This window comes from Brachycentrus maculatus, unplaced genomic scaffold (genome assembly GCF_059751285.1).
Source record: "Brachycentrus maculatus isolate JH-2025_06_01 unplaced genomic scaffold, ASM5975128v1 h1tg000221l, whole genome shotgun sequence".
NCBI classification, from domain to species: Eukaryota; Metazoa; Arthropoda; class Insecta; order Trichoptera; family Brachycentridae; genus Brachycentrus; species Brachycentrus maculatus.
This window is the reverse complement of record NW_028280972.1, coordinates 673704-699894: the sequence shown is the minus strand read 5'-3', so window position 1 is coordinate 699894 and position 26191 is coordinate 673704. Positions and strand designations below refer to the sequence as shown.

Below are 26191 nucleotides of genomic sequence, written 5' to 3'. Positions count from 1 at the left end.
AATCCACAGTGGAAAATTATTGTTTTTTTTTTAAGGGAAATGATATTTGTATCTAATGAAGCTTGGTTTGGAATCTCTTTTAAGAGATCTCATATCACGGAAACGTCAAATTTATCATATATATAAATAAATAAAATAAAAACTCTTTTCGTAACGGAAAGTATTTTTTATCACACGAGTTTCAAGTGCTGAATTGTGCTAAGTTCAAGTGCTAATTGAATACAGAAAATGTTAATTTAATATACTATATATCAAATGTAAAATAAATTGACAAATGAAAAATAACATAAAATTATTCATATTAAAACACAACATACAGTTGTTATTTTATAATATTTAAACGAAATAATATTCCAAAATGTAATGTGACTATTGTCATCCAATCGTTATATTCTTAGCTACGGACACTGTCGACAGATTTTGTATTTTTATTATCAACTCAATTAAATTATTATAATATTTTTTAATACAATGCTGTGCTTTGATAACGCAAAGAAAAATCAATGGAAAAGCCAAATAAAAATGAGAAAGATGTATTAGATCACAGAATCCAATACGACTATTTTTAGGTACAAAATTTCCGATTTGTAATGGGCATCCTTGACACAGATTTCTACCAAAATAATTCACATACTATCGAAAGGAAAGATCCTTTGACAGCCGATGATGACATTTCTCAAATAACGTATTTTGTCAAACACATATAATACATAATATACATATATATATATATATATATATATATATATATATATATATATATATATATATATATATATATATATATATATATATATATATATATATGTATATATATATATATATATATATATATATATATATATATATATATATATATATATATATATATATATGTATATATATATATATATATATATATATATATATATATATATATATATATATATATATATATATATATATATATGTATATATATATATATATATATATATATATATATATATATATATATATATATATATATATATATATATATATATATATATATATATATATATATATATAAATATCTACTTTGTTATGTAATAATGACTGTCCTTGAATATATTGTATACACCTACGAAGTCTGTCCAAAAGAAAAGGTGAATTTTGAATTTTCGCGGGCTGTGTACATTCGATTATCGATTGTTTTTTTTGGTTATGTTTGGTACACATATGTTTATCATATGTTACCATTATCAGCCATTTTGGATTAGTGGTTGGTTTTTGACAACTGGAAAGGTTAGTCACGTTATGTTCATCGATTTTTGGATCAAAGAATATGTATTAAATTTTGCGTTAAAAATGAAAAAAAAACGTATTTCAAATGTTGACAGTGGCATTCGGCAAGTTTACTTTGCCTGAAAAAATGTGTTTATAAGTGGTACAAGCGTTTTACAGAAGGCCAGAGAAGATGTTAATGACGATGAGCGTCCTGAAGTTGCAACCACGTCAACAAACGAAGAAAACATCTAAACAGTGAAGAAAATGGTTTTGGAATATCGTCGAATCACTATTAGGGAAGTTGCAGAGGATGTTGGCATACCAATCGGCCTATTCAATTTTCTCGGATGTTTTGGGCATGAAACGTGTGGCAGCGAAGTTTGTTCCGAAATTGTCAAATTTTGAGCTTTAGAGCTTTATGCTTGTTCGTGATTATTTGGCCAAAAACAACACCGTAATCATGCCTCAACCACCGTATTCACCAGATTTGGCTCCCTGCGACTATTTCCTATTCTCGAAACTGAAGAGACCAATAAAAGGAAAGCGTTTTGCCACAATTGATGAGATAAAGTCAGAATCGAAGAACTTCGAGGATTGGAAAAAGCGCTGGCATAAGTGCATTATATCTGAAAGGGATTACTTTGAAGGGGAGAAAATGGATATTGATGAATAGATAAATACTTTTCGAAAAAAATCGAAATTCACCTTTTCTTTTGAACAGACCTCGTACATGTGCCCGCCTCCGTAGTGTAATGGTTAGCGCGTTTAGCTGCCGTGCTGGGGGTCATGGGTTAGATTTCCGGGGGAGAGGGAATCACAATAAATAAGTTTAAGTGACTTTGAACTCTGACATTTGTTTTAATACTACCCTGGATTGTTTTAATACGACACAAAGAATAAATCTAAGTTATTTTATTTTTTTACTTAATTTATAATTAATTCAAGGGATTAGCTATGAATGTCCGTATTTTTCAGATTTAAAATCGCAATTTTTTTTACTGGGTAGTGACTACCCAACACCGGGACGCGCGTTTTTATTTTAGCACTGGAAGGAAAAGGTTAACAAGAATAAGGATTTATGAGTGTACATGTGCTTAAACGGCACCATCCCTCCTTACCCAACTGAACTAAAAATAAATATGCACAGAATAATTTTTAAAAACAAATCTGTAAAAAATGTTTATTTTAAATTTGAAAAAGAGCAACAAAAATTGCTTAGAGAGCCACATGTGGCCACGCGTTGCCAACCCCTGGTCTAGATGCGCCGGTGGCTGTAGCACATTTTTACCAACTGATTGAAAATGACTTAATATGAGAATATCAGATTTGGTTACGTTACATACCATATTGTATAATTTTTTACTCGATAAAACACAAAAACATTCACCGAATAAGGAGTAAACAAATAAACAAGGTAATATTTTAATCATATTTAAAAATGAGATTTTTTAAAATATGTAGGTACCTGTATATCGTACACAATGAACCCCTGGAACAGGTGCAAGAATTTTTATATCTAGGAAGCATGTTCACAAGAGATGGAAAAGTGGATAAGGATATTGAGAGAAGAGTGAATGCAGGTAATATAATAAATCGCGCTTTGAAATTGCAAATAAAAATATATCCATGCAAGCCAAACTAGCGGTTCACAACGGAGTGCTGGTACCGAATGGAAGCAAACATGGAACTTGCAAAGGAAAAATTAAAGCAGAGTGACTGCTGTTGAAATGCGCTCCCTCAGACGAATGTGTGGAAAAATCATTGAATGACAAAATTAAAAAACGAAGATATAAGAAAGGAATGTAAGGTTGAACAAGAAATCGTTGAAAATATTAGGAAAGGTTTTTTTAAGGTGGTATGGATAAGTGGAGCGAGTAGATAACGAGAGAATGACTAAGAAAATATGTGGCGAATGTGAGCAGGAAAACAGAACGAGGACGGCCGAGAAAGACTTGGCACGATCAGATCAATCAGAACCTAAATTCTGGTGGTGTCAAAAGTCTTCGTAATCGGAGGGCCTGTAGATGTATGGATGTGAAGGAGGCGAGGAGTGTATGTCAGGACAGAAGAGCGTGGTGTTCTATCCTTTCTGCCTACCCCTGCGGGGAAACGGCGTGATGGTAGTAGTGTAGTGTAGGTACCTGCGACGATGAGGTAGGTCGTGTACAGAGTTATTGTTTGTTCCAAATAAAAAGTAGGCCGCTCATTGGTTAAAACCTTTAGGTGTTTGTTTTCTTATGTAGGTCAAACCATCTTACTAACGAAATACAGAATTATCGTCGGGCGTCAGAGCGTTAATATAAAATTAACGTCATTAAAAAAAATAGATAAAAGTCTTGATCTAATGAAAAAAAATAGGGTTTTTTTGCAAAAATGATTTGCTACAAAAATAAATTACCTAGTCTCTTTTTTGACTTAATACAAATTTCGCAGTAAAAAAATAATCAACACGAGGCTGATACATATCGCTCACTACTTTCAAGAACGTCATAAATCAAAAAACTTGATTTTTCAGGAGAACGTTTTAAATGTTTAAAAATATAATACAATAATATTGCTGTGGAACAGATGTATTTAGGTAAAACCTGAAGGTTTTTTTCCATTTGAAAAATATTTAGTATGTTTAAAAAAAGAATTAAACAATACCTTTTCTTCAAATGCAAAAACAACACTTTCTGCCCTGTAGCGGGTAAATATTGAGTTAAAAATATGATTTATGACGTTCTTGAAAGGAGTGAGCGATATATTTACAGTGAAACAAGTCATGGAATTGCAGGCAAGAAAGATTGTATTTTTTTTTGGAAATCGAATGCAACCAGACATCGGCGTTCGAAGCGACCCCCCCTCGCTCCTTTGCCCCTCACCTACGATCAGTACAGAAAGTGGGTCAGCTGCTTTAGTGTGACGTAACGTAGTCATGGGCTCATGCGCGCTCAATTTCGGCAGTTCTCACAAAACCAGCGCTCACACACCAACACGAATGGACCTTTTCGTATACCGACACACGTGAATAGATTGCCCGTGCCTACGAACCACAAGCCCGCACTCGTGCACTCACACAATCGAATCTACGCATGTATGCAGTTGTGTCACAACTACAATGAGGCGCTGACGAGAAAAACGCAAACCGATGGCAGTCGAAAAAAGCGTTAACAAAATCTTAGCGCAAGAAAAACTTATAGCCGGTGGTATTTATTTATTTATTTATTCACCCAAACGCCCAGAGGGCTTTTTACAAGTAAAAATTCAAGTTACAAAAAATATATATAGAGTTGTAAAAAGTATTCAGACAAGAAGATTCAAATACATAAAATAACAAGAAAGTGTGATCTACATGACAAAAATTACATAAAAAGTCTAGCTCACAGAAAACTATTGCGTAATGCTTGTTTATATAAGTAGAATGGCACTTAAATTAAGTGTAAAATTAAGGGCTTTTTCACATTGGGCCCGGTGTTCTGGTGTGGTATAATTGACCACCATAAATAATACAATATATCGACATTACAAACTGAATATATTTAAAGTGTAATATTAAGTACCACATTTTAAGTGTGTCCAAATACTTGTTCACAAAATCTGGATTATCTCCGATTACAGGTGTTATTTTTATATTATTTTTTGACATCTCATCAAAGATGAAGAAGAATATGGAAAATCTGGAAAGTTACACGCGTAAAGTGATCACTTAAACCAGCCTATTACGGTCGTCAGCCCCGTAAATGCCCAGATTTCCATATCCTTCTTCATCTTTGATGAGATGTCAAAAAATAATATAATATTAAGTACTTCACTAAAAACGAAAATTACATTACTTAAAAAAAAAAATTATATTTCTCAAGTTTATTTATTTGTCCGCCTCCGTAGTGTAATGGTCAGCACGCTCGGCTACCGTTCTGGAGGTCCCGGGTTCGATTCCCAAGGGGGGTAAAATAAATATAAGTGATTTTTTCACTGTAAAATTTATTCAATATTACCCTGGACTGGTACCTGAAGCGGAAGGCTGATCACCTTTCTTTCATGTGTAAACGATCAAGATAACACTGCGTTTAGATGACGCAGTGCCCTATGCACCTTGGGTGCGGATAAGGTTTTTTTTTATTTTATTTTTTTATTAAACGAAATTAATTAAATGACTTTTGAAAATGAAATGAAACTCGATGATTTGATGAAACTATACATAGTAAAAAAAACATAACTTTTTATATATATCATACCAACTAACATTTCTGACACTTCTGGGGAAAAATTGCAGTAGTAATATGGAAGCATGGGCATTTACGGGGCATACGACGGTCATAGGTTGGTTTAAGTTATCACTTTACACAGTGTAACATTCACCAATTCTACCCATGAATGACAACCACACATCTCAAATTCTTGGAATTTCTATATATATGATCCAATTTCGAAACATTGCACATGAATCACTAGAATTTTCACTAGATACATCTATTGGTGAGATGAAGAAGCTTTTTTATTGAGCAGAAAATCTTAAACATATTTGTATGTGAGGTCCCAATTCTGGATTATAATCACATTAATGAGAAACGCTAGAAAATATCCTTTTTATTTTATAACTTGATCAGATAACTTTTAGCAACATTTTTGAGTGCGTCCAAATACTTGTTCACAAATCTGGATTATCTACAGTCATATGAGTTATTTTTTATATTATTAAAAAAAACTCATATAATTGGAGACAATTCTGATTTGTGAACAAGTATTTGGACAAACTCATAAATGTTGAATCTATGTACGTTACATATTATTAAAAATCAGAAGATTTTTTGTGTTACAACTTTGTAATATGACCGTAGCGCTGTAAATGGAAGAAAATTTATAAATACTCTGTACCTGAATACAATTTGGATTGCTAAGCTCACGAAAAAGATTTGACGGTGTGTTATGGTTTCGAAACCAAACGCATTTAAATAAGAAGACGAGTTATCGCACTATTTAGTGTGCCACTATAAAAAGCAATCACAGTATATTTCAACATTTTTGTTGAACAATTGATTGCAAGTGAAACGAGAAAATCAAGGAATGTATATACACGAGTATATACACAAATATATTCATTACGTTAATTCGATCTTATCAAATTGACCATAATTATATAAAAAATAAATGACCGCAAATCACGAATGCGTTACTTTACAAAACGTTAGTTAAAACATTGCGGTTAAGAGTAGGATGTTTTTCTTAAAGATACGAAAAACACTAGTTCATAAGGAAGATAAAAAAATAATTTCTGGTTCTTGAGAACGTTTCCATCGAAAAACATGTGGAAAATGGAAATTTTTTTATCGAAAAACACATGGTGGAAACATATGGTGGAAGTAGCATTTATGTTCTGGTTAATAAGTGTATTCGACAGTAGTTTAGAAAGTTTTTTTTCGTGTTTTTATAATTCACGTTTTGTTAGTTTACTAAGTTTTTTTTTTACATAAATGTGATATGTACTTAAATAATTTCAAAGTAAGTCAAATGCCATGTATGAAAAATAATATCTTCGATTGGTCACGACGGTTTCCTTTAGTATCACTAAGGGGAGCCATGGCAACGTAATGGAAAATATATTTTATTTTCAATCATTTTATTCAATAGTAAGCGAAATACCACCATGTAAAAAAATAATGGGATAACTATCTTATAATTAAAAAAAAATATCGAGCGCCTTGATTAAAGACCCTATAAACACCCTCTTACTTATCTTAAGCAGGTACTTACTTTGTTCAGAGTGTTTTTTGAATCTCTAACAAAACATTGTTTTTTGAAGTGAAATTCTTAGGCAGCGAGTCGATAATTGCACGAGAAATGAGAGTGAAATTTTAAGTGAGCCATACATTTCAACGGCACGGAAGTGCAGAAAAATAAAGCGACGTATAACACAAATACATATTTTTTTGCAAATTTTGTAATCCTTTTGAGATGGTCTCTCTCCCGCTGTCTCTCAAATTAAACCTCTCTTATTCTTTATTTTTTGTTTCACTTATATCACGTGTACGGTGATGCACGCGTATTTTTTAAAATTAATTCTTCTTCTTCTTCTTTTTGGTGGCTTTTCATCCATCTTGGGTTTTATAGCCAGTGTCGAGTTATTAATTACTAGTGTAACTTAACTCATATCACTTTCCACTTATCTTAAATCTAGGAATCTCGATATTAATATATCTCTTATGGCGAATTCCCTGCATTTTTAAATTCAACCGATTCCTCACTTGGCTCAATCGATAATACTGTTGACTTTGGCTACTAGAAACGACATCCAAAGTACAACTTATCGTACATCGATATTAAGAATTTGGTGATCATTTCTATCTTACAATAACTAACTAACTAACTAACTAACCATCACGCCGCTTCCCCGCAGGGGTAGGCAGAGAGAATCGAACGCCACACCACTCTGTCTTTGCAAACATTCTTTGCCTCTTCTACATTCATGCATCTCCTCATACATACCCGACGATTATTACGACTCCTGACCCGGCCGCTTTCAAGTATTTGACATACCTGATTGTGCCAAGTTTTCCTCGGTCGTCCTCTGCTTCTTTTTCCAACTACATTCGCTCCATAAATTTGTTTAACCGTTCTTTCTTCACACATACGCTCCACATGTCCAAACCATCTCAACACACCTTTCTTAATTTTATCGATAATGCTTATCTCAGCCTTACATTCTTTCCTTATTTCATCATTCGAACATCTATCAAACATCGTTTTGCCACACATTCAGTCTGCTTTCATCCTTCTTTTGCCAACTCCATGCTTCGCTTCCATACATAAGGGTTGGAACCAGTCTACCAACCTATCTTACAATTAGTAGTAATATTCCAAAAAAAAAACTTAAAGAGAAACGAGAAAACCTGACGTAAAGTCAGTTCACAGCTATTTTACCTCTAGTTTTTTTTTAATTATTAATTTGGCAGTATAAATAATAAAAATAAATAAATAAAAAACTAGAGTTTAAATAACTGTGAACATTTTTTAAAATTATTTATTTGGCAGTACAAATTTTAAAAAAATAGAGCTAAAATAAAAATAACTGTGAACAGACTGCACATTAAACCAATTTTATTTCAAGGAAGAGTAAGTTGTGTAAAGCTGTGATATTCTTCAAATATATATTTTTTTATGTCAGGTAAATCAAAAGTATAAATAGTATAAATTGATACAAATATAATACAAATATTGCACACTATTAGATAGGTAGTTATTAAAAAGGTAATTATTCTCTGCCTTCGTAGTGTAATGGTCAGCACGCTCGGCTACCATTATGGAGGTCCTGGGTTCGATTCCCAGAGGGGGATCTAATAAATATAAGTGATTTTTTCATTTTAATATTTATTCAACATTGACCCTGGACTGGTACCTGAAGTGGAGGCCTGATCAACTTTCCTTCGCGTGTTAACGATCAAGATAACACTGCGTTTATATGATGCAGTGCCCTATGCACCACTGGGGTGCGGATAAGGGTTCGAATGAATTATTGTCTAATCCTTATATGGGACACAAGTAGTGTTTCAACTCACACCAAGAAAATGAAAACGGACAATATATTTTTATTGTTACAATATTTTTCTTACGTTTAATCTAAACATCTATATATATTGTGTGTTTATTCTCACGACTAGTTCATGTTGTTTTGTTAATTTATTTTATGTCATTTGACAAGAATTCATTTGAAATAATAAAAATAAAAAATATTTATGAACGTTTCGACCTAAGTTCTGTTTGGCGGGCATTTGTAATATATATATATGTATTATATATATATATATATATATATATATATATATATATATATATATATATATATATATATATATATATATATATATATATATATATATATATATGCATATATATATATATATATATATATATATATATATATATATATATATGCATATATATATATATATACATATATATATATATATATATATATATATATATATATATATATATATATATATATATATATATATATATATATATATATATATATATATATATATATATATATATATATATATATATATATATATGCATATATATATATATATATATATATATATATGCATATATATATATATATATATATATATATATATATATATATATATATATATATATATATATATATATATATATATATATATATGCATATATATATATATATATATATATATATATATATATATATATATGCATATATATATATATATATAAATATATATATATATATATATATATATATATATATATATATATATATATATATATATATATATATATGCATATATATATATATATACATATATATATATATATATATATATATATATATATATATATATATATATATATATATATATATATATATATATATATATATATATATATATATATATATATATATATATGCATATATATATATATATATATATATATATGCATATATATATATATATATATATATATATATATATATATATATATATATATATATATATATATATATATATATATATATATATATATATATACATATATATATATATATATATATATATATATATATATATATATATATATATATATATATATATATATATATATATATATATATATATATATATATATATATATATATATATATATATATATATATATATATATATATATATATATATATATATATATATATATATATATATATATATATATATATATATATATATATATATATATATATATATATATATATATATATATATATATATATATATATATATATATATATATATATATATATATATATATATATATATATATATATATATATATATATATATATATATATATATATATATATATATATATATATATATATATATATATATATATATATATATATATATATATATATATATATATATATATATATATATATATATATATATATATATATATATATATATATATATATATATATATATATATATATATATATATATATATATATATATATATATATGATAAGTGATTGTTTTAATACACGGGGGAGGTATTGTGTTAATGTTAATTTTCTCCAGCATTCCGAAAATAACAGATATAAAAAGGATCTGTAGATATTGTTCAATTTTATAATAGATAAATCCACAGAGAGATAACTCGCTGACACAGATACGTTTACACAACACAAAATCATAATAAGTCTCTGACCTACTTTTTTGTTTAACACATTACTACATATTTCATATACCCACACATACAGACCGCACGAATACAATCACGAGACGATTGACTCACAACGTGCCTTTATAAAAATAAAACGGCCATTCAAATCAATCGGCAATTTACAACCGCTAATAAAAAAAATACTATTAATCTCTATTCTCCAAGTACACTGGAGGACTTTTTTACTAGGTGTCGTTTTGGATTATGTTCAAACGCGCTACTGCAACACGGCTTAGTGGATTTAATGAATTCAATATATATACATTGGCAATTTCGAGAATGTATTGGTGGTACTCGTTGCGATAGTCATAAAAACGTATGCAAGCATAATACTTTGAGCGATGGCGCCAAATTTGGCAGTAACGAAATTGGCATAGTATATTAAAATAATCACAACCCTGCAATTATTTTAATTTTATTCGTAATTTTCATAGCACTTTATAAGCTTAACTCTTTATAGGGCAAGACTCGAAGGCACATACTTTAAAACAGATAAATAAAAAAAACGAAAAGCTGCGGTAAGCTAGTTAAACAATATAAGTAAGTACGCAAATAAAAGGCGGGCCATCTAACTTTTGGAATTTGAATTACTAGTTGTATAGAGTTTTAAAGGTATAATAGCATTCACGAAGTGACAGAAAATTAGTTTTGTGTTTGACATTTACGAAATGGGACGTTTTACGCTTGAACAAAATTGGTAAATATTTAGAACTTACTTCCAAAGTGGCGAGTCTTTTAAAGTCTTTCGTCAAACTGTAAGAAATTTACGAAAAAAAAATGGCCACCAACAAGTGCCTTCATCACAGTTTGTGGATCAATTTGTGAAGCGAATCCGTAACACTGGATCGTAACAACCCGTTCACATTGTCGTCCAGTACGACCAGCCGAAAACAATTATTCTGTTGCCCAGAGTATGCTTGAACATCCATCAACATCGATTCGTCATCGTTCTCAGGAACTAAACATTTCTCACATATCGCTCACTCTTTTCCAGAACGTCATAAACCAAAAATCGTCAATTTTCACTTGTGCATGTTTTCGGAATGCCCAGAAAATGTACTATATCCCAGCAAAAGCGGCATATTTTTAACTTAATATTTAACCGCTACAGGGCAGAAAGTGTTGTTTTTGCATTTTTAAAAAATATATTGTTTAATTATTTTTTTAAATATACTAAATATTTTTCAAATGGAGAAAAAACCTTCAGATTTTACCTAAAAAGATCTGTTACACAGTAAAAAGTTAAATAAGTGGCTTGATATTTATTTTGATATTTATTTTAAAAACGTTCTCCTGAAAAATCAAGTTTTTTTGATTTATGACGTTCTTGAAAGGAGTGAGCGATATCTCTGGGAAGACTTTTGCATAAAGACCTTGGTATGAAAATCTACATAGTTCGATTAGTCGAAGAACTTATTGAACTTGGTATGTATTTCGAATGAAGCCCAAACAATCGAAAATATACTAAAAATGGGTTCATTGAATTTGGTAGCGTAAGGCCAGCCGTGGCAGTCATTTGAGTGATGTGTTTCATTCTTAAATAGAAAAGTTCAATCTTTCTAATAAAACAACCCGTTTGAAAATTTATCCATTAGTTTTTTTATAACCGATTCAAGTTCCAAATATTAGATGGCCCACCTTATGTCACCCCTGAAACGAACAAACTTTTTCTTCATAAATTTTAGGTAATAATACCCTAAAAGATTATTCTGGATCTTCTCTATTTCAAAGGGTATTTCAAAAGGCAAAGTGTATTTCTGTACGAATTTATTTAAGTATGAACACTTCACGCACGAATGATACTTTTATGATATAAGGATTAAATAACATTACTCTCTTTTTTATAGCTGATTCAAATTCCAAATTTGTCTGTTGTATTATATTGTATTAAGTATATATATTTTTTATACTAATTAAACTTCATGTACGGAATATATGTACACTGGCGGGGTGATGCTAATAAGCAATATCTCACAAGCAACGAAAACTGATTATACTGTGATACTGATCAAAGTTTGAACCTTTTACAACCGATTGAAATTAGAAGGTAGATAGAGATTGTACATAATAATTAAATAACTAATAACACATAAATTACAATTAATCGTAGTATGAACGAGTTGTGAGCGCAGAGGTAGAAGAACCAAGGAAGAATGATATGATGGAGAGTAAAGATTACTAAATTTTCTTGGTCATCTGAGATGATGCATTTTGATGATGATTTTTAACATGATTAAGTAATTTATTCCATGGTCTGGCCCTTGAATAGTGCAGGAATTACTGAAGAAAAGTAATAGACCATAAGGTACATAAAGTTTTCAACAATATGTTTAGGTTGGTGTTTTGAATTACTGCCTGTAGTCAACGCAAATCAAGAATATGAATGTACTTGAGAACATTAAAGGTTATTTTTTCTTTTCTTACTTGTTGACAAACTCACGATTTGGTTGACTAGAATTCTGCGTTTTTATTTACGCAAATTACTAAAGTGATTCGATTTTAAAAAGCGATAGAAATAAAGATAATCGAATCATCTACAGTCTTCACCCATGCTTCGAAAAATAATAAATTATCAGACTGAATAATAATATAAAAAAATATATAGGGTCCGCCATCTAAAGTTTTTTTTTTCAACTAGTGCTTATTTCGTGAATGGTAACACTTAGCTCATGTCTGATTTGACAGATAATTAGTTTTATCCTTCCGCTGAGCGAATATGGTTGTGTATACGCTTGAACAACGCTGGGAAATATTGCGACATTACTTTGAAAATCATGGTAATGTTGCAGAATGTGTGCGAAAATTGCGTACGGTTTTTGGAAGAAGAGAAGCACCGTCAGCTCCGTATGTTCGTTATCTTGTGAAAAAAGTGAAAGAAACTGGCATCCTCATCGATAAACCAAAGCGTGAAAAGCCAAAAACAGTGCGTACACCCGAGAATATCGATGTTGTGGCAGAAAGTGTGCGTGAAGCGCCATCAACATCAATTCACCGTCGTTCTCAACAATTGAACATTTCGGAGACATCATTGAGACGAATTTTGCATAAAGACCTTGGTATGACGCCATACAAAGTCCAATTGGTTCAGGAGTTGAAGCCAACTGACCATCCAATGCGTTTTCGCTTCGCTGAGTGGGCCTGCGATCGACTTACAGAAGATGCCGATTTTGCCAAAAAAATCATCTTTTCGGATGAAGCTCATTTTGATCTTGGCGGGTATGTAAACAAGCAAAATTGTCGTATTTGGGGCACAGAAAACCCGCACGCATACATTGAAAAGCCGGTACACCCAAAACGAGTCACTGTTTGGTGCGGATTTTGGTCCAGAGGCATAATTGGGCCATTTTTCTTTGAAAATGAGCAAGGAGTGGCCGTTACAGTCAATGGCGATCGTTATCGGGCCATGTTGAACGGATTTTTGTTCACAAAAATTGAAGAGGAGGATATTGGCAACATTTGGTTTCAACAGGACGGCGCTACGTGCCACACAGCCGAAGCTACACTCGATGTTTTGCGCCCTGTTTTTGAAGATCGCATTATCAGCCGCAGAGCTGATGTCGTTTGGCCACCTCGGAGCTGCGATTTGACACCGTTGGACTATTATTTGTGGGGTGCCCTCAAAGATAAATGTTACGCCGACAAGCCAGAGACAATTGACGCTTTAAAGGACAATATTCGTGAAGCCATTGGTGAAATACAGCTGCACACAATCGATAATGTGCTTAAAAATTGGACCGATCGTGTAGGCTACTGCATGGCCAGCCGAGGCAGCCATTTGAATGAAATTATTTTCCATTATTAACCGGAAGGATTGTACTTATAAATAAAAAAAGAAATTTGAGAAAATATTCAGTAGTTTTTTTTTTATAGCATTTTCAAAAAAAAAAAGTTATTTGGCGGACCCTTTATTAAAAAAAATTAAATGATGCAAATTATTAAGTTATGTAAAATAAAATAACATATGAACATATATAAACGAATTATATGAATTTCATATGGATTTAATAAACATAAAAAATACACTCCAGAATGGAAAATATTGAGGTAACATACACTCAAAACATTGAGGTATTTGAGTGGGCTAATCCTGTTTGTAAATAATTCACTTCTTATTTTTTGCAAATTGTAGAATCCATCCGGTTTCTGTGCATATATCAGTGCAGTGTTTGAAATCAGCTCGGTGATATATATAAAGGTTATTCTTATATTATTACTGCCATACATTTATCCAGGAGCATGACTCTAAAATAATTGGAAATAAATAAATAAAATAATGGATCTTCCTCGAAAGATATCTAGAGGAAGACCAAAAAATTCATGGATGCTGCAGAAAGATAACACGATTCGAAAGCATGGCCTACGCGACAGAAGGACCTACATACAACCTGAGGAGGAGGAGAGCTGACCCTAGCAGTCTACAGGGACGATGAGTTGGGATGTATAGCTAGGAAGAAGGTGACTCTAAAATAATTCGAGTAAAACCAACTGGAAAAGGTTGCGCTTTAAAATTACAGTTATCGATTATGTCACTGACATGTTGCGCACTGCCCTTTTTGCGGATGGCCACCTGTAATTCGGAAGACAGGCATATTTTACGATGTTTGTTTGAGAGTGCCGGTGACGTCACACATGTGTGATGCGGGTGGCCTAGGTTATTTGATCACTTTAACTAAAATCTCATTTGATTACATGTACGTTATACTAGAGTACACGGAGACGTACGAAGAGTACACGTTATAACTAGTGGCGTGCTCAGAAAATTAATTATGATAGGCAGTAGAGGTAGGTAGTAATGTAAGCTGGGTACTACTTAGTAAGGTAGGGAAGGTACTATATGTCACGCTGGCAAGTTAGGATAGGCACTGCTTTTCTGCCTATATGAAATGCTCCTGGTTATAATACAACTACGGACACAAAAACCATCGCAATCGCTAAAAATGGGAAAATTGGCTATAATTTATTAAAATTTATGTAAAAATCGTTCTTTTTCGATTGATTAATATATGTGATGAATATTCTTTTCATATTGAATATTGAATATTAAATATAATGAATATTTCGGTACAAACAACATTTTATTATTCTCAGTTGTGAATAAAAATCAATTTTATATTTCAGGTAGCAGATTACCTGATAATTTTTTGGCGCAATAGCTTTCTTCCATCTAGGTAAAATAAAATAAACTTCAATTCTTCGGAGAATATGACCTTCTACCAATACTTCAAGGTGCAATTCTTTTGTTCTTTCGTCCAATTTAACCGAGCTTTTTACGTTTTCTCCATTAAGAATCTTTTTTCGCCGAATTCCGAAATAAAATTCTAACAGTCTTCTGGACACGGTTTTCACAGAAAATGTTGAAGTGCTAGCAGATTGCACCTTGTTGTGTATTTTGGGTGTCGTTATGAAACGATTTTCCATAACGGTTTTTTTTCATACGGTCCTCTCTAGAAGTCCCGCGTCTTCCACCGCTTACTTTTTTCCGGTCTACAGATTCATTTTCTTGGAATTTTTTTTTGACTCCTTACAGTATATTTAGAGCACCCAACACAACGAGAAAATTCATGTTTTGAGATGATTTTTTTACCGTATCTTGCTCATTCATATCTTCCCAATTTTTTATGTGATGTTTACGTTAACGCCAGTAAAACAAGACTGGTGTGATATTTAAAACTTAATAATCTTAAAACGATAATATCCTTAATGCGACGTAAAAAGAAACATTAATAGAAAAATAATTTCTTACAAGAGCGGCTCAGCAAAGTCAACAAAGGTAACAGGACAGGTAAGTGCGATGGTTTTTGTGTCCTTAGGTGTACAGTATTCATTACAAACTAATAAAATAAATATTTACATAAATAAAATACTAATAAAATAAAATTTTTATATTTATACATGCTCGTGTATAAATAACACAAATATTTTAATATACGCAATGCTAAACAGTACTCACGGCGGAAAGCGTGCTTTTAGACAGATGCTGAATATTTGTATACCCACAAGTATTGTGCACAAGCAAATTGAACATATTAGAAATATGGGCTTCCTCTCTTCTTTCTTTTACTTTTAACCAAGTGGTTGCTTGGTGGACCACATGTCGTTTAGCAATCGTTAAATAATAATGAACCAAATACATTTATATGATCTAAGATTATAAATTATTAATAGTGAAGCAGGTTACATTAAGAGTAGCTACGATAATATATGCATGTAAAATGAGTTATTCCACCCCCCATTGCAAGGCGGTAACGCTATGACAATGTCCTATTTGTCAGGTACCTATTAATATTTCTAAATTAAAAAATACATTAAAGGATTCGGAAGTCACTTTGTGTTAAAACCTATCCATTTTTAATTAAAAAATACTTAGTAAATACCACTATTTCTTAAAATCTACTGTGACACGTGTTTCCATTCACTCGTGTTTCATTTCCAAACACCATATGTGAAGCTAATTCCAAATACTAGAGTTGGGTCCTTGGGACGTTGAAGGTTGAAGACGGGGTAGAAGCTGTTACCGTAACAAAACAGCTCCTACCCCATCTTCAACCGTCAACGTCCCAAGGACCCAACTCTTATATCTGGAATTAGCTTCACATACAGTGTTTGAAAATGATGCGGAATGCATCGAAACACGTGTCACAGTAGATTTTAAGAAATAGTGGTATTGAAAACAAACATGTTTTCAAGCGAATGTAATAACACCTGCGTTATTACTAAAAACAAAAATAAAACAAGCTATTAAGAGCTCACTTTATGGGTTATATCAATAGAGTTCATAAATGTCAGATTTTTGTTGTTAAATCATTGTTTTCTCAACAAATTTGACCCAATTAGATAGTACATTTTCTGTTCCTACAACGTATTTCGCTTTGAGGTAGGTAAGGAGATAAAAGTCGTAACATATTATAACTACTTACATATACGTTAAATTTTTAACGTGTGAAATTACGAATAGCATCGTTTAAGTCAATTCAAACCGCCAATTCAAATAAGATTTTTTTATTGAAAAAATGGCAGTCTTTACTTTTTAAAGATATTCTTAGAATATATCTTTAAAATATTTTACATCATCGTCTTATATAAAACAGGTAGGTTTTGTTATTAAAGGCGATGATTGATTGAAGCTTGTCAGAATATAGGATAGCAAGGAGAAGAAAGGAAGAAATATTTGGAATAGTCAATACCATGCATTTTTACGTGTCATGGAGCATTTCGTAATCTCTTCCGTTTTCAAATTAGACATAACATATTTGTGAATGTGATGAGAAGTCATCACAGGATGCCCTAATTCAGTGTGAATATGTCCAATTTATTTACAAAGTAAGGTTTGAATTGGAAACAAAATGTGCGAATGAAATCTTAATTGATATTGATATTGAATCCATAGTATCTTTGTATTGTATTGTCTATTGTATCTATTGTACTGTTTTTAGGGATCAACCTAATTAATTTATACATTAACTATTTTTTTAAAGACATATAAACTAAATATGCTATAAATCCTTGTACCTACATCTTGGCAAGTAGAATATTCTTAGACAACTAATAAATATTATAAATAAGAGGAAGAAAGCAGTGGCGTGCAAATGAAACGCGAGTAATGCAGGGTAGGCACTGCTTTTCAGCCTAATGCACGCCTTTGGAAGAAAGGTTATATATGTATATGTATATATATATATATATATATATATATATATATATATATATATATATATATATATATATATATATATATATATATATATATATATATATATATATGTATATATATGTATGTTATATATGTATATATAATTATATGCATAGAATTTTCGAGGTTTTAATTCTCGTTCGAATTTTGTATTTTATTTGTTTCATCCTCGAATAAAACTGTTCACACGTATATGTGATGCCAAAAAGATAAATGATTTATCTTGCAAATGCTTTGTACATGCTTGTATGCATTTAATAATATTTATTTTTTTATATGTATAAACTTGTAATTTTTTTTATTTGCATATGCTTCGCTGAGACGATTGAAGGCCGGATAAAATAGCTCGGCGGGCCGGTGGTGGCCCATAAGTATATTCTTTATAAGATATATGCTCGTAAGGCTGTTTTTGTTTTAAAAAGGTACTATTTGAAAATAAACGTTTTTTCGGGCATTGTATAATATCGGGTGTGAACAAACTGTTGCATGATATATTCATTTTTAACAACCAATCTGCCTTAGATTGTCGACCCCAAAAGTTCGTATATTTTAATATTTGATTCACGCTAAAGAAATAACACAGTGTTGCTTTAGGTGACATAATGGTAAGATAAACTCGTGTATGAATAATTTTAAGTTCACGAGACAGCCGATGCACATACATAAATAAATAATTTGGCATATCATTGAATTTTTATACTCAGAATTAGGGGAATTTGGGTAAATACAGCCCAAATTCAGCTTAACACGCTTGATAGTGCAAGCAATATGAGCGTATTATAGGCTGAACCTCATTTTATACCTTTCATAATTTTTTTTGAATTACCTAACGTCCAAGTGACTCTAAAATCTAGCTACGGCTTATGCAACACCGCTTATCATGACCCTACTCAGGCTTCAACTTTTTAAGTTTTATAGCCTTTGCCTACTCGTGAGTGGATTTACTCTTTATGTTTAAAGTAACTATAATTTTATGTAATTCATGAGTGAAAATTCTAGGCAAAAACACAATCGGCAGGAAACCTAAAGGTATCACATCCCCATTTCAAATCAAAATAAAATGTTTGCAGATATAGACAATATTAATGAAATTTCGCTATTATTTTTTTAATTTTTTTAATTTTTTTTTATTGTGAACAAGTATTTGGACACACTCAAAATGTTGAAATTTCGCTATGCAAAAACTAAATTGGATAATTTGCGAATCTTAAGCACATACATTTTGGAACGTTACAGGAATAAGGAATTTTGGGGCGTATTTGCAAAAAACAAAAACTTCCGAAACACCCTTCGCTTCAGTTTTTTATTTCGTGGGATACACGCAATCTAGTGGAATTGACATTCGTTTTAGAACTAAGGCTTACTAACCTCATACGTCCTTGATTCGAATCCATGTAAATTATAAGCACACGTGCTATCTTAGAGCAAACAGGCAAGGAATGATGAACTTTTAAAAATTGCTGTTTATTTACTCTAAAGTATAATTTAATGGAATTAACATTTGATATATAACAAAGGATTACAAACCTCATGCGCCCTTGATTCGGATCCATGTTGATTTTACAGCAAAAAAACAACATAATTTTTCAACAATAACAGGGCTTACAACCTGTCATAGGCTGGTAAAGTGATGAGTTTACGTATGTGTAACATTCACAATTCTACCCATGATTGTTAACCACATTACTCAAAATTTAGATGTTATACAGATATGGTCAATCTCATGAGGCTCTATGATTGAGTTTACAACAGCATCTACAATCGGATTTAGAAAGCTTTTATTCAGGAGAGACCCTTATGAGGACACCTGTATGCAAGATTATTCGGATTATTTTACAAACTTGGAAACGCCTGGAAACTTATTTTTCTATTTTTATGCAGATAATTATATGGTACGTTGACCATTCGTCCGGTTAATTGTTCCGGTTTTTTTTTACATTTGTCCGCCTCCGTAGTGTAATGGTCAGCACGCTTGGCTACCATACTGGAGGTCCCGGGTTCGATTCCCAGGGGGGGGGGTCAAATAAATATTAGTAATTTTTTCATTGTAATATTTATTCAATATAACCCTGGACTGGTACCTGAAGCGGAGGGCTGATCACCTTTCCTTCATGTGTTAATGATCAAGATAACAGTGCCCTATGCACCATAAGGTGCGGATAAGGGTTTGAAACTGAAACGTTGACCATTTATTTATTCACAATATTTTGAGTGTGTCCTAATACCTGTTCACAAATCTGGGTAAATATATTAATTGTCTTCGGACACTTGTCGTAAAGTGGAGTTGCTGTTTTTTTTATAATCAACTCTCTAAAATTACGAAAATGCATGTTACATAGTTATGCAGTGACACTTGAATTTAAGCATGTATAATATTATATTTAGAAGACGTTTTGAATTTTTTTTACAATTAACCGGATTTGTTGTCCATTACATCCGAAGATCGTAAAATAGAGGTCCGTTATATTGTGCTTTTGCTGTAGGTGTTTTTTGGAATCATTTGGATAGCCGATATTTCAATAAAAAAATAAAAAAATAAAAAAGTTCAAATACTCAAAGTTTTTCGTAAAACAGAACACGAGTATGAAGTAAATTGGATATGTCGTGTGCTTATTTATTATTAAAAATATTATTGTGTGCACTTTTAAATTTAGTGCAGAAAGTAGAGAGATATCAGCGAATAATAATATATTATCTGTCTGTACAGAAAAAATGTTTTGCGTTTTTCTGACTCATTTAATAAAGACATTTAAGATATTTATTGACGGGCAGCAAGTATTTTTCAACTGAAAAACAACCTGTTAATCTGTAAAAGTATGTTCGACACACCATTTTATAAGATAAATAAGATATTTCGCTGAATTTGTCGTCGTATAAAAAAATCTCCCGTAATGTAAATTCATCAATGGCCAGCTTTACTAATCCAACATTATGTCGCGACAAACATTTTTAAGATCATGCGTTTTAAAATTGGATCATAAGCACAATTTTTTTTATTTTATATGTGTTTTATAAGCGAAATGCTTCATAAAGTTCTCAACTGATGGCGCTACAATCAGTCATATATCCAATTCAATTGGGAAATACAACCCGCATGTGGAAAGTACTCGAGATCGTTGCATATATACAGGTTTCAAAATGTAATGCAATATGGATGTTCAATAACGGACAGAACGGTGAACGTTACTCAAGTGTATAAAGTGATCGCATAAGCCAGCGAAAATCCAAGATGAGAAATTCCCTGAGATGCTCAGACTTCCATCTTTTTTCATATAAAAAAGAACGAAAGATGTTTCATATCAAGTTGCGACACCTATAATATTGACATATCGCTCACTCCTTTCAAGAACGTCATAAATCAAAATGCTTGATTTTTCAGGAGAACGTTTTTAAAGTTTAAAAATATAATACAACGTGTTAAAAATAAATATCAAGCCACTTACTGAACTTTTTACTGTGCAACAGATCTTTTAAAGTAAAACCTGATGGTTTTTTTCTCCATTTGAAAAATATTTAGTTTATTTAAAACAATAATTAAACAATACCTTTTCTTCAAAATGCAAAAACAACACTTTCTGCCCTGTAGCGGGTAAATATTAAGTTAAAAATATGCCTCTTTTGCTGGGATATAGTACATTTTTTAGGCATTCCGAAAACATGCACAACTGAAAATTGACAATTTTTGATTTATGACGTTCTTGAAAGGAGTAAGCGATATCAGACAATGTCATATTGATATGACATTGTCTAGTATAATACGCATCGTACTCAATTACTGACATTGTTGCATACATCTAAATAAATAAATTATTGAAAATATAATATTATATTAAACATATTCATTAAAGGCAATAAATTTTATGATCATAGATGGCAAAGTATATGGGTTAAGGACTATTCGCAAATAATAGAACACACTGGATTCAGATTTATAATTTAATATGGCGATAACACACTGCAATATTCCCTGCAGTTATTAATTGAATTCAATTGTATATGACGTGATTGATAGATATAAAATTTATAGAAATGGACTAAGTTGAAGGTTTGCAATTATTAAACCGTACCGTCAATTTATTAAGAAGCCATCTAGGAATTCATCGGTCAAGCAGAAATGCGAGACGAAAGTAAAAAAAAATACATTTTGGTTTGGCGGAGACATCTACCGGCTCAGAATATATTTATAGAGAAATAAACAAGCCGCACGAAAACACAAAGGACGCGCTTGCCCCGATTCTGTATTCGGCGGATTGGGCGCATTCGGATATTTATTGCGCCCAGTTCGCCAACCGACAATTCAGTCGCAGACAAGTCGATTTACAGAATTAATCGCAGTGTATACATTTCCTTCGATGTAACATTTTCTACCCGACGATTATGATATTTGAATTGCCCAAAGTGGCCAGACAATGGCGGTTGGGAAACCGTAGCAGTAAAACTGATTTTATTGTGAAATTTAACACATTATTTCTACAGCGTTGTCGTTTTTGTGGTGCTTTGTAAGTACGTGACAAGAAATGCATTTCATCCTATATATTTGCGATGTCTTTTAAAAAACCTTATAAGGATACATATTATGAATGACAGAAAATCTACTTCTTTGTCGACATCTCAATAAATATGAAGAATAATATGGAAGTCGCATCTACAGGGCCGCGACCGTCATAGGCTGGTTAAAGTGATGTGATACACGTGTGCAACATACACCAATTCTACCCATGATTGACAACTACACTGTTCAAATTCTTGAAACTTCGATGTAGATAAGTTTTGCCATAAAGCACGCCAAACAGCGACTTTGAATGGATGTACGGGCGTCTTGACAAAGGCTTCTGGGTTTTCTAATTCGGCAATTATGCTTATTGACATAGCCATTTAACCGAAAATGTGCTTCGTCAATGACCAAAATTTAGGTTTTTAGTGAAAAAAAAAATCATTCAAAACAACAAATTGCGCAAAACAAATTTGCACACTTTGCAAGCGCTGTTCTGATGTCAGTCTATTCATGGTGAAATGGCAAAACATACTAACTTCAAATCAAGGCAACAGTCAAATTGACAAAATTTAAAAACCAAACCTCTAAAAAAATCCCTATATGTAGTGAAATAAATGTCGGGAGAGTTCGATGTTAGAAATATCTATTAGCCATTCTGTTGTTCACGGAATTTGATTACTAAAAAGGCCAGATCAAACAATTTTCTACGTTTAAAACACATTTCTCAAAACCGGCTTAGCGTGATGTGTATTTCTTGCCATCAACCTTCCAAGTAGAAGCAACCGTCCAAATGGCACATGGACATAATATGGATATAATATGTATTATAATCAAATACAAGGTGTAAGACGAACAAATAATATAATTCCAAAGAGAATTATTTTCAAACTTGAAATACAGAAACGTGTTATTATAATTTGAAAAGTAGTGTAATTAAGCCGAATTTCTGATTTTATAAAATGCCCGATACAGAAAACCACGATATAACGGACTGATTGGAGAGAGATGGTGTCCGTTAAATAAGGTTTCAAAATCAAAAAACTTATTTTTGAAAATATGAACACTCTTTTAAGATATAAATAAACAATCCAAAACACAAACAAAATTTTATTTATTGTCTTCGGACACTTGTGAAGTGACGTGGCTATTTGATATCGACGCGCTTGCTTTTTTTTTCTTTGGAAAAGGATTGTTTTGTGTGCACTTGTGAAGTTTGCTGTTTTTTTTATAATCATCTCTCCAATATAAAGAATGTGCGTTTAATATAGTTGCACTACGTTATCTGACGAATAGTTGATAAATGTTACTAGATCATCCAGATTTGATCTTACCACGGATAACTTAATTTTTGCAGTGCCGTCGTTGCTCCGGCTAGGTGCGGTCTAGGAGGGCATTATGTCTCAAATTCAAGTGCTACACGAATGACGTGATTATCATGACCGGTAAAAATTGATTCAGAATCTATAGAATTTAAGCATGTATACTATTAACATAATATTTGAACGCATTTTTAGTCTGTTTTATCCGAAGTTCGTTAAATAGAGGTCCGTTATATTAAGGGTTTACTGTACTTCCATTGGATATAAGTATACATAAATTTACAACATTTTGAGTGTGTCCAAATACTTGTTCACAAAATCTGGATTATCTCCAATTACAGGAGTTATTTTCATATTATTTTTTGACATCTCATCAAAGATGAAGAAGAATATGGAAGTCTGGGCATATTCTTCTTCATCTTTGATGAGATGTCAAAAAATAATATGAAAATAACTCCTGTAATTGGAGATAATCCAGATTTTGTGAACAAGTATTTGGACACACTCAAAATGTTGTAAATAAATTATCTGGTCAAATTATAAGCTTAATAATAAAAATGAAAATGGTATTTTCTGGCGTTTCTCATGTGTGTGATTATAATCCGGGATTCGGATCTCACATACTAATATAAGAGTTTCTGCTTAATAAAAAGCTTCTTTACATCTCACCAATAGATGTCTCTAGTGAAGTTTTAGTGATTCATGAACAAGGTTTCTAAATTGGTTCATATATATAGAACTTCCAAGAATTTGAGTAGTGTGGTTGTCAATAATGGGTAGAATTGGTGAATGTTACACGTGTGTAAAGTGATCACTCAAACCAGCCTATGACGGTCGTAAGCCCCGTAAATGCCCAGACTTCCATATTCTTCTTCATCTATGATGAGATGTCAAAAAATAATATACATAAATTACTATATTTTTTTATGAATTAGACTAAAATGGTGTAGTTGGGTTTTATATTCCATAAAAAAGGAGTTACAGGTATCAAAATTTGTAACTTACTCGTACTTCTTGCACTGCACGGGTCCATTGAAATTTCACTTAGTTCTGGTAACTCTGATTTGTCGTCTAAAAGACCTGCAACAGAAAACTAGATTAAACTGATTACACATATAGGATCGTAAAATCAGGTCGCGTGTAAATAATTCAGAAAAGCATTACAAGGCTTCGCTGATTCCACTTGTTAGTAAAATGTTGAATAATTGAAAATAAAAGCACCGGGTAATGTGGAATGGTCGGTATTATTTAAGGAAATTAAGGGTAAGTATACATTTATTTAAATGTTGCGAGGACTAAATGCTACATCGATCTTAGTTCATGATTCCAGAACAAAGAAATATACAATATATCGCTCACTCCTTTCAACAACGTCATATATAAAAAAACTTGATTTTTCAGGAGATCGTTTTTAAAGTTTAAGAATATAATAAAAAGTATTAAAAATAAATATCAAGCTCAATTTTTTTCTCCATTTGAAAAATATTTAGTATGTTTAAAAAAAAACAATACTTTCTGCCCTGTGGCGGGTAATTATAAAGTTTAAAATATGCCGCTTTTGCTAGGATATAGTAAATTTTCTGGGCATTCCGAAAACATGCATAACTGAAAATTGACCATTTTTGATAGATGACGTTGTTGAACATACAACGGGCGCAACTTTTTTACTAGGACGTGTCAGTACGTCACGCCGGGTGGACGTTATTAAATAAATGTATCTTATTTATACTTAAAATACATATATGAATAGACTATCAAATATATATTTGTTCGTTTATTTATATGTGAATCACAAAGGAAAATACAAAATTACAAACAAATAATTCCTGTCAAAACACGTATTGATGACTACTTACATTCCAGGGCGCAACATATATTTTCAGGACGTATTCATATGTCCTACCCGTTGCCGATATTGTTTACGTTTGACGTATTTATACGTCCCGCCTGGTTAACAGGTTATGTTCAGGCACTCTTATTAATACTTATAACAAAAATATTTATTAGTGCTTATTATTATTATACATTTATTATGAGCACGTTTTGAGTGGTGTGCTCAGGGTGGTGTAATCAAGAACAAGCACGCACGCAAAATTATTTACAGTAAGCAGTGGTCTTCTTATATAAAACACGTATGCGAGTATGGCAACTAAGGCACTGTTTTCCTTCCTATACAGAATGAACACCCTTGC

At 31.3% G+C, this 26191-nt stretch overlaps 1 protein-coding gene across 1 annotated transcript in view; it reads right to left on the bottom strand.

Moving 5' to 3' along the window:
* The window catches only part of ftz-f1 (ftz transcription factor 1), a 199651-nt gene that overhangs the window by 97769 nt on the left and 75691 nt on the right, over nt 1–26191 (bottom strand). The window contains exon 2 of the mRNA XM_088264221.1: nt 25005–25079. Within this exon, the coding sequence (XP_088120347.1) occupies nt 25005–25079 (75 nt within the window). The remainder of the gene's footprint in view (nt 1–25004; nt 25080–26191) is intronic.